The sequence below is a fragment of the Gossypium hirsutum genome, chromosome A08, assembly GCF_007990345.1.
Source record: "Gossypium hirsutum isolate 1008001.06 chromosome A08, Gossypium_hirsutum_v2.1, whole genome shotgun sequence".
Classification (NCBI taxonomy): Eukaryota; Viridiplantae; Streptophyta; class Magnoliopsida; order Malvales; family Malvaceae; genus Gossypium; species Gossypium hirsutum.
This window is the reverse complement of record NC_053431.1, coordinates 116,964,726-116,979,779: the sequence shown is the minus strand read 5'-3', so window position 1 is coordinate 116,979,779 and position 15,054 is coordinate 116,964,726. Positions and strand designations below refer to the sequence as shown.

At 33.6% G+C, this 15,054-nt stretch overlaps 1 protein-coding gene across 1 annotated transcript; it reads left to right on the top strand.

Moving 5' to 3' along the window:
• Nucleotides 1-13,132: 13,132 nt before the first annotated feature.
• Nucleotides 13,133-14,690, top strand: LOC107926986 (anthocyanin synthase). The gene is made up of 2 exons (XM_016857942.2): nt 13,133-13,890; nt 13,968-14,690. Exons 1-2 carry the CDS (start codon nt 13,388-13,390, stop codon nt 14,527-14,529), a joined length of 1,065 nt encoding a protein of 354 aa, XP_016713431.2. The 5' UTR covers nt 13,133-13,387; the 3' UTR covers nt 14,530-14,690.
• The last annotated feature ends 364 nt before the right edge of the window (nt 14,691-15,054 follow it).

Sequence of the window (15,054 nt, the reverse complement as noted above, 5' to 3'; positions counted from 1 at the left end):
GATAAAATAAAAATTTAAATGTTAGAGTATTTTTAGGTTAAGTTTTAGGGTTTTTTATTTAAATAATATAAAAAATACTGAAATAGGATAATAAGGCTATTATTTACAAATATAGGTAAAATGCACAGTAAACTTGTAACGCTCTAAACCCGGCCTTTAGAAATTTAGACCGAATTCCGGAGGCTACATTGATCACCGAAGTGATCATGAAAAAATTTTACAAAACAAGTCATCCTAAATTCCATTCCCAAAAATATTTATTTCTTTACAAACCAAAAACATTTAATTCTTTAGATTTCAAACAAAAATATTACAATTAAGTTTAGTTTATGCGCAAAATAAGATTACGAGAAAGATCAAAAACCGAACTTGTACCACAGTTTTTATAATCCTTAAAGTTCGAAAGAGTTTAATAAAATGGAAACTGAAAAGAAGAATTGTTATTTTATTTTTAACCATGACTGCCCGAGACCTCCGCATACCGAGTCCAGCGTCAAAATTCTGAAAGGTACCTCAAAGGGAAAACACTAAGGGGGTGAGCTACACAAGCTCAGTGTAAGTTCAGAACAAATAACAACAGGTTTACAGAAATACATTTTGAAAGCGAAACAGACTTACAGATATACACAGAACCAGAAAGTGAACTAGGAACCAGCGTCTCAATAAAATGTAACAATCCAAACACATTATGTCACACACACACCCGTCACAAGTGTTATTCGATCAAACAGAACACAGTCAAATAATCTTACACCAAAACACTCAATCAAATGCGTATGAATGTAGAAAAGTAATAAAAACCCACCCATTCAGCCATAACACCTCTCTGACCCTCGATCACACCCCAAAAGAGTTGTTTTAGCTCATCCAACCAAACACACCATATAGGACCTCAAAATGCCCATCCAACCTTACACACCATGTATGTAGTCTAAGCCACTCAGATGATAATAAGTAGCAGGGCTAGCGTATATGCAATACAGTGTAATGCGGTAGTCCACTATACAGATATGTTGCAGTTTAAACTACTAGATCATATAATAATACGCAGCAAAGCTGACGCACTTGCAGTACAGTGCGATAAATCGCTGTACGAATACGTTGCAGTGAAACTGCTAGATCATATCAAAATCAATCTCCCTTCCCTTCGCAACCAACCCAAAACTTTACTTTATGCAAGTGTATGTATGCATACAATCTCACAGAATAATGGCACATTGACAGACAGTCAGACATAATAGATATGCACACACACCCAGTTAACTGGGTTCAGAATCAGACATCCCACACACAATAGTCACAGATACGGAGACTTAACTACCCTCACCAAAGTCTAGCCAAGGGTCGGAATACACAGACTCACTTTCAGATCAAAACATACACAAAACCAAAACAAATGACTTAGAACCATAAGCCCGTGTGCTCCAGCTGTGCGGAAACGCCTAGGCTATGTGGGAGGTCAAACGCCTGTGTGAAGAGGGGCTCACGGTCGTGTGGCTAAGGCACACGCCCGTGTGAAGAGAGGCACACACCTATGTGGCTGACGCACATGCCCGTGTGAAGAGAGGCACACGCCCGTGTGGTTGAGGCAGATGGTCGTGTGAACCAGGGACATGGCCATAGGAACAGGCCGTATAACTTACTGTCCATTTGTACTAAAATATAGTACAGGGTTGACACGACCGTGTGAGGGTATCACACACTCGTGTGTCCACCAGACATGGTTGTGTATCCAAAACACATACCCGTGTGAGATCCCTAAATCCCCAAATTAGCCACAAGACCGTATGGCACCAAATCACTAAATCCCTAATTCCCTAATTCCCAAACACACACGCTCGTATGCCTAGGGGACACGGCCGTGTGAAAATCGATAAAAATCCCCAAATTGGCCACAAGGCCGTATGGCCAGGCCATGTGGCACCAAATTTTACTCGAAAACCCTAATTCTTAATTTTACATGGTCATATGATCTGGCACACGCCCATGTGGTTAGAAAAACACCCACAATCAGCTTGAATATTAAGTTTTTCGATCACTAAAATGACCTTCAAACATGCCACTTCAAAAACCAACCATAACACACTGCATTTTAAAACATTACGAACGACACGAGCCTAACTTGTCCAATTACCGAACACACAAAAAGATCGCCGAATTCCACATCAAATCAACAGTTTCAAAAATAAAATAAAAGAGTTTCGAATCCCACACCTGATTCGCGATTAGAGATGTCAAAACCCAACTCGACAACCAGGAAATCAAAAGCTCCTCGAAAATCACACACCACCATTTTTAAAAAGAAAAGAAAAAGAAAGAAAAAGAAAAGCCAAAAGAAAAGGGAAGAGAAGAATGTGACTCCCAATAAAAAAATAAAAAATAATAATAATTATTTTTGAACATAAAACAAATCCACTATTTAACAATATAAAAATATATTACTCAAAACGCACTCACAAGGACTTGAACCTAAAACCTAAAGACAAATTAATTCACAACAAACCACCAAACCAGCAGGCCCATTCTAACAATATAACACAAAAATAATACTCAATAGGACACCTTCTTTCTGACCCTAACCACAAATTTCAAAACTTTTAACCTCAAATTTCAGGGTGCTACAAAACCCACGGTGCTGCCTGAGCAATCGACGACACCAATCTCCCCTAGTAGCAATGATTTAGCTAATGATTGCATAGTGTAAAAAATAATTATTTTTCTTTGGTGCTGCTTGAGCAATCGGAGGCACCAGTGTTGTATTTCCCCTATTTTTTATGTTGTATCAGGAAAAAAATATTTTTTAATGGTTCCATTGAGGTATCAGGAGGCATTGGAATAATTTAACATATAAATTATTTTTTTAATTATACTTAAAAACGCTAAAAATCGGGTTTTGGGAGCCAAACTCGTGGCTGACGGGTTCGGCTCCCAAAACCTGATTTTTTAGCTTTATTTTCTAAATTATGTTTATTATTATATATAATATAAGTATAAAAGGGGGTTGAGTTTGGTCCCCTAACCCAACACAGACAGAAGTTTAAAGAAAGAACAAATTCCTCTAGCCTCAATGCAAAAATTTTTTTGCAGTTTCATAAAATGAAGAACCAATTTTTTTGCAACTATTCATTTTGATTGTGTTATTCTAGAAACAATTTTTTGTTGTATTTTTGAAACTCGCCAAAAAATAGGGTTGAGGTTTGATAGGAATGTGTCTATCGATGATATGAAAGAAAAAAATCAGTGCAAAAATTTCCCAGTGTTGTGGAAGGAGGATGTTGAAAGTATTATACAAATTTCTAGTTTCGTCAAATCCTATCAAATTTACCGAGATGGAACTTTTAGACGATGACGACGTTGAGACAATGGTCGCACTGTATTGCTTGTCATAGAGGGTGAACACTGACTTGATTCAGTTTTTTGTTGACTTAGCCAATGCGGAGCCCGTTGAAGATGTAACTCCTTTAAGTCAACAATATGGAGTTGAAGACCAGTATATGGAGGTTCCTAGAGCATTTGTCAATAAGAGGTTGTTTTTGTGCGGCTTTGACATAGATCCCAGCGTCGGATGTTCATAAAAGTATGATGGTGGAGCCACATCAACATGGGTCGAAAACCCACACCATATTGCTTTACAGACACATCTAGTCATTATTGAGGCTAATGTGCATGGTGAAGATGGATTTGATAATAATGGTTGTTCTGATAACGAATGTGAAGATGTTAGTGACCCCGATGTAGACCATGTCCCTGATAATTTCTGCAACAAAAAAGCAGATGATGAAAATGATTACACCTTTTCGATTGAAAACCCGAGTCGTGACATCACCATACGCAATGATCCCAAGGTCCACATGTCGATCATTGATCCCGGTGTAGCGCATGCTTTCGAGTTCCTCAAGTACCTGAACATAATATCTGCTCACCTGATGTTAGCAGATCCCGAATCGAAAGAGTTGTTCATGGGTCAAAGATTTGCGAGGAAAGACAAGTGTGTTGCTGCCATCAAGCGGCATAGTATGAAGGTATAGATCGACTACAAAGTGGCTGACTCTAAACCTACAATCTATGTTGGTGAGTGTTGGAAGTTGGCAAAAGGGTGCAGGTGGCGGGTACAAGCTGCATTTAACCAGAGGTCCCAATAGTGGGAGATACAGAAATATGTGAGACATCATACATGCACTTCTACACATATGTGAGTTGCAGACACTGCCTTATAACGACAATTATTTTTTTCGAAGCCCATTGTCGTAATTAACTTTTTATATATAATATTATATATAAAAAGGTATATTAATATTGCTTTCAACACAAACCTAATTATTCAAACAAGCATATAATGTTCAATGTTATATCTTAAAATATACAAATTATTATTACAATATATAAATAAATAAATAACATACAATAGTCAAACTAATCTTAATATTACTTTCAACACAAATCAAATCATTCAAACAAAAATATTATGATCAATGTTATATTTAAAACTATACAAAATTATCATTAAAAAAAATTAAACATACGCTACTAAAACTATCTTGATACATAATTCTAACAATTATAATAATTCTACTAAAATAAACATGCACTACTAAAACTATCTTAATAAACATACACAATTCTAATAATTCAAACAAAAATATAATATTAAAATATCTAAACTAACACAATTCTAATAATTTTCATAGTTAAAATTCCTTAATACTAAAAAATAAACTTTTAACACAAATGTAAACTAATTATAATGATTATTAAGAAATTTACTATTACAAATCTACTATCTAAATAATTCTAATATTACAAACAAAATTAAAATATCTTTTTTTTTTCTGGCGGGTTCCTTTTTTTTTGCTGTGGGTGGTTGGGGATTCTTAATTCTTTTTTCCTTAATAGAATATTTGTGTGAGGGTTCGGCAACCAAACCAACCCCCTTTTATAATGAATTCTTAATATATATACATATAATTTTAAAAAGTACAAAAAATTATTTGACGGCACCTGTCTGACGGCCTGCCACCGATGTGATTGGTCAGTCACGGGTTCAGCCCCAAAAATCGATTTCCAACTTTTTTTAAAGTTTAATAAAAAAATACATTAACTATTAAATTATTTTGGTGTCACCTGACACGTCGACACCATTAATTTTTTTACGTGATACAATATAAAATACAGGGCCAACACAATATAGGTATTGCCTGTAACAAACTGGTTTTCAGTGGTGTCAAAAAACAATGGTTTCAGAACCCTATTTCCAATGAATGAAACTGTAAATATTATTAATTAACATTTATGAGTTTATTTTGAATTATATTGAATTTTAGTTAGAAGTTTTTATTTAATGGTTAATTAATTATGGTTAATTAATTAAGGTGTAAGTGTATTGACCCTACGGTCAATTGTGTCGAAAAATAAGGTATCAGGATCTTGTTTTCGTAAACCAAACCCGTAAATATTTAATATATAGGTGAATCGAATTTTTGATAAGTAACTTTATTGAAAAGTGACTAATCAAGGTATAAAGACTAAATTGAAAAAATTACAAAAGTTAACTTAAGAACTTATAGATAATTAAATTAAATTTTGAAATGGTATAAATTTTTTTTATCACATCCCAATTTATTTGCTGCGGATTAACTTTAAAGTAATATTGAACCTAGGATGTTTAAGTATTTAGTTGTTTTGGAATGACTTTATAAATTAGGTTTCTAGTAATGATTAGTTAATTGAGATAGGAAAGATGTAAATGGAACCCTTATAAAAACTAATTAATTAAGTAAAGCTTAAGGATATAAGTTACGAGGGTTAAATATATTATAACCATATAATATAGTTATGAAGGTAAGTGGAAGTGTGTGGCCGGCCATTGGAATAAGTTTGCCAAATTATTACAATTCAGAAGGGCTTACTTTAATTTAATTGGGGAAAAACTTGTGAATGGGGAGCTAGTGACAAACAAACCAAAGGAGAAGGAAAGAAAGGAATTTTCATTTTTTTTTCTTCTTGGCCGGTTCGTATGGAGGAGATAGGGTGAGATACGACTACATGATGGATGGAATTTAGTAACTAGGTTGCTCAAGTGGAAGTTTCAAGCTTGGTAACCTCTCACATCTCTTCTCTATATCAAAATAATGTTATGTTTCAATTGAGACTCATCGTGGGAGGTAAAAACGTTAGTGGAAATGGAATGAAGCCCTCTTTGTTTAGCTTAAACTCTTTAATGGTTGTAAAGTTCGGTTAATCTTGTGATATCATTTTTCTTTCCTTTTTAATTATCATGGTTGGTTGTTTATGTAACACCCCTAATTATTATCCGTCACCGGAACAAGGTTACGGAGTATTACAAGACAACGGAATAATAAATCATTCAAATCATACATTAATACAAACATAATCAAATTGCTTGGACCTTAAGAAACTCAAATCCTAACCAAAATACAAAATCAAAATGACATTAATCGGGTCAAAAACACATCAAAACCAATCTAATATGTGTCTAATCAATGTACCTTCATTGGTACCACAATTATATACAATTTAATCTCAAAATACACATTAATTCAATTCATCAACTCATTCAAGCAATACCAAATCAAAATACCTAACAAAGTTACCACAAACACAACAAATCAAATATAGGTAAGTCGCACATACTAGCATAACAACTATACCTCATTCTTATATCCTTTGCAAATTGGTTATTTGCACAAACTATCATTCATAATACATAAGCCAAACATTAACCAAAATAGCACAAGAGCCTATACATGCCATATAATCTGAATTTAATGTTTTAAAAACTACCGAGATAAATGGATAGTGTGACTTGAGTGCTGATCTGATCGTCCAACCTTCCAAAAATCTACAATGACATTAAACAATACAAGAAAGTTTAATGAAACTTAGTTCGACGAAATAAACAAAAATCTTACCGAACTATATATAATAAATCAAATAATAAAAATCATCCATGACAACTCCCTGTCATTCACAACTTAAATCAATAAATACATCCCTATTCAAATAAATACAAAAATAAATAACATGTCTTTCAAATTCATTAAATAAATCACCTTACCGAGATTTTTTTCAATCGAAGAACTACTTACGGATAAGAGTACATCGTCAAAAGAAGCTCATAAGAGCTGCTCCCCCCGAATATGCCAACAGAAGCTCGAAAGCTGAACATAAGCTCGTAAGAGTTGGACTGAAGCTCGTAAGAGCTAATCCACCCAATCACACCAAACAGAAAATAAAATACAAGAGTTCGCAAAAAATGTTGCACCCCAGTTTACTTGGGTAAACTGTCGATATCTCCCTCCAATACCATCTCCACTCCAAACCCCCGTCATACACCGAATCACGAATGTACTCAAATCTCGCGTTCAATTCAAACTGAATATCCAATTCTATATTATAATTCAAACAATAATTCATTTCCAACAATAGAATATATGCATAATACCAATCATCAATTTATACAAATGTTAAATTTTAACTGTATGAACTTACCTGGACTGAATTGTAGTAATTGCAGAAGTTTAGGGATTATTCTGCTATTTTTCCTTTTCCACGAGTATATACAGGATCTTGATCTAAAATATAAAATTACTCATTTATTAGCATAAATTTCATTTTCAATCCATTTTACAATTAATACCCTTTTATTTTTCAAATTTATACAATTACCCCAAACTTTTATAATTTTTGCAATTTAATCCCTTAATTAGTTAATCTATCAAATTAACTAATTTTCTCAAATAAATAATCTATCCAAATATTCTAGAACCTAATACAGCCCCTAATAAACCTAAAATTCACTATCAAACCCTAATATTTTGACATTTTCACAATTTAATCCTAAAATCAATATTTAACAAAAATCACTTTACAAAATCATCACACAATACAATCAAAGCTCCAAATCCATGTTATTCATCAAAAACATCTAATATTTATAAATGGAAACTTCCAAAATTTTTAACAAAATCAGAAATGAAAGTATGGTTAGCTGGACCTAGTTGCAACGATCTCAAAAAATAAAAATTAAAAGAAACAAGCAAAAAATTGCTTACCAAATCATCAAACCAAAGTTGGCCGAATACTAAGCCCTAGCTATGGCTTTCTTATTTAACAATTTCAGCGGAAAAACAAAGGTTAAAGGAGATGATGCCACGTTTTATTTGTTTTACTTTTCTTTTAATTATTAAATTACTAATTTAACCTTTGTTATAATATTAAAATTCACCCATTTAATGTCTTCCTTTGTCCATTATTTTTAATAATGGTATAATTACCAACTAAGTCCCTTTTCCTTATTCAATAAACCATTTAATGACTGAAATCAAATAATGACTAAATTTTACATCTTTTACTATTTAGTCCTTTTTAATTAATTAACTATCGAAACGTTAAAATTCTTCAACGAAAATTTAATACCACCTTAATGACACTCCATAAATATTTATAAAAATATTTACGATTCGGTTTATAGAAACGAGGTCCCAATACCTCAGTTTCTAAAACCACTTGACCTTAGGGTCTTACCACTTAGACTTAATAAATCGTTATAAAACATAAATTACCAAATCAAAAACCTTTTTAAAATCACATTTGAATCGTAAATATTAAATAATAATATTTATAAACTTACTTTTCGAATTTAGTGGCCTCAAAACCACTGTTTTCGACACCATTAAAAAATCGGGCTGTTACAATTTAGCTAGCAATGAGGTGGAGGGACTTGTTGGGGATCAACTCGATTAAGAAACAAATAAAAAATAGTGGAAGAAATTGAGAAATTGAACACACAAATTTAACATGGAAAAAACCCTCTAAAGAGGATAAAAAAACCACGGGTAAAGATAAGTTAACTATAATGGCAAAAGAACGAATGGTACAAAAGATGGATATAAAAACTAAACCCCAAAAATCAGAAAATAAAGAACCCTCAAAACATAAACACAGTATTTTCTAAATGTGTTATGAGTTCTAATCTCTAATGAGTGTATTTTCTAAGGTAGTAAAAGAGCCTATTTATAGGCTAAATTCATAGGTCAAATAATAATAAAATAATTTAAACTAATCAGAGTTTGATTGTAACAAATAAACAAAGTTTAACTGGAAGATTATTTCTCAAATTTGACTAAAATATGAGTTATACTTAACAAATCTCCACGTTGACTCATATTTCCACAACACAATCTTTGCCAAAGCCTACCACGGGCCTATTTTGAACTATGCAGGGAATTAACTTATTCGAATCTATGCTTAGAAACTGGAAGACTTCTAGCCTTCGACTTGTATACTACCAAATCAAAACTAACACGGGTCTGAATTTCACTAACCATTGCCTTAAATTTCCAAAACCTACATCCAAAAGAGAACCTCTCTTCAACGAAATGATCATACCTTTTTCCCTCCTATGACCAAGTTGCCTTAGCTCCAAACGAGTTGACTTTGAATCTGTAACAGACGAGGGACGTCAGATTTCACTGGTCACTGTAGAACCTTCTAGAATATGAAGACTGCTAGTCCTTTTACCTTTTAACAAAATGATAGCTCCATGAGATACCTTAATGCCGTTCGACTTGGTGTTGATTCTGCATCATTTTGAGTCTAAAATACTCAACGAGATGAGATTCTTTCGTAAATCAGGTACATACCTAACATCTGAGAATGTCTTAATTGTCTCATCGTGCATCCTAATTTTAGCAATAACAATACCAATTACCTTACCGGATGAATTGTTTCCCATGCGCACAACTCCACCGTCAACTGAACTATATATGGAGAACTATTATCTATTAGGACGCATGTAGAAAGAACATCTTGAATCTAGGAGCCACTTGAACATAAGCTTGGAGTTATTGCTCGTTGACACTAACAAGAAATCATCATCGCTTTCATCGGCCAAATTAACACCAACTACATCTTCCTCGTTACTCTTAGTAGCTCTTTTATTTCACAATTTATAACAATATGCTTTGATGTGACCTAACTTTTTACAATAGCGACACATTTTGTCTCGCTTCTTTGATGCTACCAAAATTGAACTTACCTATTTGTCTTGCTATTCGAACCAAACTCATTGTCGAGTTTGTCTCTACTCAACAAATGACCATTCGCATCTTCGAATGAGAACTTATCTTTACCATAAATCAGGGCCTCTCTGAAAGACTTTTATGAAGGGGGTAAAGAGCACAATAATAGCATAGACTGATCTTAATCGTCAATCTAAACCTCAACGTTCTTTAAATCATTTAAAAGAGTAATGAATTGACTAATGTGATCTCTAAGAAGCTTACATTCATTCATGCAAAATGTAAATAGACGTTGTTGCAACACTAAACGGTTAGCCAGAGACTTAGCCGTATAAAGAGTTTTTAACCTTTTCCACAAGGCAGATGAGGTATTCTCCATCAATCCCTTCTGCAATACCTTATTCGCAAGGCACAACTGGATTGCAGACAAGGCCTTTTCATTAAGCTCTTCTCATTCTATTTGATTTATATTCTTAGGCTTTTTCCCGGTAACAACATTTTTCGGGTCCGTTTGAACTAGAATTTTCATCATCCAAACTTGCCACAGATTGAAATTTGTGACACCATCAAACTTCTAAAATTCAAACCTTATTGCTACGATCTCTGAACAGGTTGATCTATGAAAATAGAACTAGTTCTGATACCACTTGTTGGAGATTAACCCAATTAAGCAACAAGTAAAAAGTAGCGAAAGAAATTGAGAAATTGAAAACACAAATTTAACTCGGAAAAACCCTTCTAAAGAGGATAAAAAACCACGGGTAAAGATAATTTTACTATAATAGCAAACGAACGAAGAATACAGAAGATGGAGACAAAAACTGAACCTTAAAAACCTGAAAACAAAGAACCCTCGAAACGTGAACACAAAATTCTCTAAATGTGTTATGAGTTCTAATGTCTAATTGAGTGTATTTTCTAAGATTGTAAAAGAGCCTATTTATAGGCTAAATTCATAGTTCAAATAATAAAATAATCTAGACTAATCAGAATTTGATTGAAACAAATAAACAAAGTTTAACTAGAAGATTATTTCTCAAATTTAACTGAAATAGGAGTCATACTTAACAGGACCAAATGACAAGGGAAAATCTAAGCTAGTGTGAGGGTTTCGGCATTTTGAACAGCTCTTTTGGTGAGCTTTTCTTGGTCTTTATCATGTAAAATGCTCAATTCTTGGTGGTTTAACCTTACTGTTTCAGGTTGGAAGAACTGCATGAAATAATTCAGTTAAATTGCTGCTGTTAATGAGTGAGTAATTTGATGTCTGAAATATCTTTGTATAGTGGATTGAATGTTGTTGTATATTGTTGCTTATTACCAAATTAATGCTATTGTGTGTATATATATATAGCTGGAATAGAGGATGCATAAATTGCAATGAATAAATAGGTTAGTGGTTAAGATATTGGCATATTAATCAAGACATGCCTATGGGTCTAAATGCACGATTTGAATTTATTATGGAACGGATGATGACGGTTGCTTTGGCAACGATGTGATATCCCGTTGCTCAGACCCGGCGATTGAGTTCGGTAATACGGTGTTACGCTTTTGATTGCTCAGGAGGCACCAAAGGAAAATTAGTTTCTTTTTCAAATCAAATCATCAGCTCAATCATTGCTGCCAAGGGAGGTTGATGTTGCCGATTACTCAGGCGGCATCGTAGGTTCACTGTACAATTTGCTTATATTTGTAAATAATGGCCCTATCATCCTATTTCAATATTTTTTTATATTATTTAAGTAAAAAATCTTTTATAATGTTGAATTTAAATATAAGTACCAAATATAATTATATTGTTTGATAAAAAGTAAATATTGACTCCTAAAATACTATTTTTTTAAATTTTAATCTTATTAATTTAATTTTACATCATTTGGAATGGTTTTGGATGAAAGATAAATATGGTAATTTGAATATCTCATTTTTTTAATAATTTATTTCAATTTTTAATGAAATAAAACCAACTTAATATTTTCTAAATTAAGTGACAAGTAAGTACTTATCTACTTATCTTATTCAATGCACTTTACTGAAAATTTTATATTAAATAAAAAATCAAAATAATTATCAAACACATTTATAATATTAAATGTTGAAAATAAAAATTTTCAATGATCTATAAAAACACCCTAAATTAATATTCTTTTGAATTTTTTAAGTTTTATTATACAATTATTACTCTTATCCTTACATTTCGAAATTAAAATATTTTAAATTCATTGTATCTACAGTTAAAGGTCAATAATACTGCATTAATTTTAGTTTAACAGAATTAATCCAAAGGCAAGGATTGGGTTAGATGAAACGTGCAAGACTGGTTTGGTAGTTGGCAGTTTGACAATGCATTTAGCTTATGTCTTGCAGCAAGAGTAGAGATTTTCATTAAAAACAAATTTGTTTCACGCCGACAATTTTATATTGGGACCGACTCTACTTTAAATAGGCTTCTTTGGTGTAAGTATATTATAACGGGAAAGGAAACAAATTTACAAATACAATTATGGAATCCTAAACCTCCCATCCATTAATTTATTACTAAATTAGTGGTGTAATTGGCTTCACGCTAATTTTTGTCAATATATATTTTTCCTATGTGGCTCGCTATATCACTATAAACTTATTGTTGGATATTTTTTAATTTTCAGATCTTTGTTCGTTTCTCTATTTCATGATTTTTATCATATAGAAAATTTGTCCGAGGCTTTGCTCACAATCCGTAGATTTACTGGCATGAGCCCTCCAATTATTTGATATAAATAATAGTATAAAGCACTCGAATTTATAATTTTTGTTATTAGAGCGATATTAATATCAACTAAACAAAGATTCAATTAATTTATTATTATTTTAAATTTAAAAATATTTAAAAATTAATTTAATATTTTTATAAAACTTTAAATTTTAAATTTTAAGGTTATTAAAAAAAAAAGACCTAACGGTTGATAATTGTCAGAGTATGAATTTTCATGTTAATTTCATTATTTATAATATTTAAGCCAAATCTGAAATCTCCTAGTCACCAGAAACTGAAGGCCAAATCCCTTATCTTCCAGTCAACCTACCTTGACCCTGGCTACTCTCATTCACGTGTACAACTTACCATTTAGTTTTCTTTCAAAGTTCAAATGTATTTTCCTTGACCCTGCCTACTATCACTCACGTGTACAACTTACCATCAAACGCATTCCTAAAGATTCATTCCGTTATTTTCATCATTTTTTAGCTTTTCTTCTAACAATGCCCTATAAAAAGCCCAGCACTACCGCATATATCCGATATATATTGCAGTACGCAAAAAAGTTTGTTTTTGATTTTAAAATATAAACTTACGACATCTGGAAATGGTGACCTCAGTGCTACCTAGAGTAGAAAGCTTGGCAAGCAGTGGGATTCAGTCAATCCCGAAAGAATATATCAGGCCTCAAGAAGAGCTTACAAGCATAGGTAACGTGTTTGAAGAAGAGAAAAAAGAGGAAGGGCCTCAGGTTCCGACCATCGATTTGACAGAAATCGAGTCGGAGGACAAAGAGGTCCAGGAGAGATGTCGGCAGGAGCTGAAAAAAGCTGCCATGGAATGGGGTGTGATGCACCTTGTTAACCATGGCATCTCCGAGGAGCTCATGGATCGTGTTAGGAAAGTTGGGCAGAAATTCTTTGAACTCCCTGTGGAGGAGAAAGAGAAGTATGCCAACGACCAGAGCTCTGGGAATGTTCAGGGCTATGGTAGCAAGCTTGCTAATAATGCTAGTGGGCAGCTTGAGTGGGAGGACTACTTCTTCCATCTAATTTTTCCTGAGGATAAGAGAGACTTGTCAATTTGGCCTAAAATCCCCAGCGAGTACACGTGAGTTTAGCTTAGCTTGTTTTTACTTACATATTTAATGTTAATTGGTACTGATTCATCATTTACTTGTCTTGTAGTGAAGTTACAAGTGAGTATGCAAGGCAACTGCGAGCCCTAGCGAGCAAAATACTTTCAGCACTATCAATTTGCTTGGGATTAGAAGAAGGAAGGCTAGAGAAGGAAGTTGGTGGCGTGGAAGAGCTTCTTCTTCAATTGAAAATCAATTACTACCCCAAGTGTCCACAACCAGAACTCGCTCTCGGTGTCGAAGCTCACACCGATATAAGTGCACTCACTTTCATTCTCCACAACATGGTTCCTGGCCTCCAACTCTTTTACCAGGGCAAGTGGGTGACCGCTAAATGTGTTCCTAACTCCATCATCATGCACATTGGAGACACCATCGAGATCCTCAGCAATGGAAAGTTCAAGAGCATTCTCCACAGGGGTCTGGTTAATAAGGAGAAGGTTAGGATCTCGTGGGCAGTTTTCTGTGAGCCACCAAAGGATAAGATCATCCTTAAGCCACTCCCGGAGACTGTCTCCGAGACCGAACCTCCACTGTTCCCTCCTCGTACCTTTGCTCAGCATATCGAGCATAAGCTGTTCAGGAAGACCCAGGATAATCTGTCCAACTGAAACTAGTATTTTTATTTGTCGCGATAATCTATTTCTTTCTGTACTCTGATGAATGCTATATTTCGTTGGGGGTTAAACCCTTGGTTGTGGCGTCTGTCTCCACTCCTTGGCTCCCCTTTACCTGTTTTATTTGAATAATGAGAACTGATTTGGTTCTTTTATTAAGCTGCTTGCTTGTGAAAATTACCATTTATCCTGTCTTTTTAATTTCTCAAAGTAGTAAAGTGATATTTCTAACCACCTTTTCTCTTATTCAATACCAATCCCAAATGGAGGTTGTACGCGGTCCATGCAGAACACAAGTTATAACGTTCTGGTAGTTATTATTTTGATTCATACAACCAGTCGATATAATTAATTTAAGGGTAAATTGTACCAACAGTCACTCAATTTTAGGTTAGTTAACAAAACAGTCACCTTAATTTCATTTCAGTCACTTAACTTTAAAAAAGTGACAAAACAATCCTTTTTGTCGTTTTCTATTACAGACGTCACAGCAAAGTGACATGACAGATGACGGCGTGT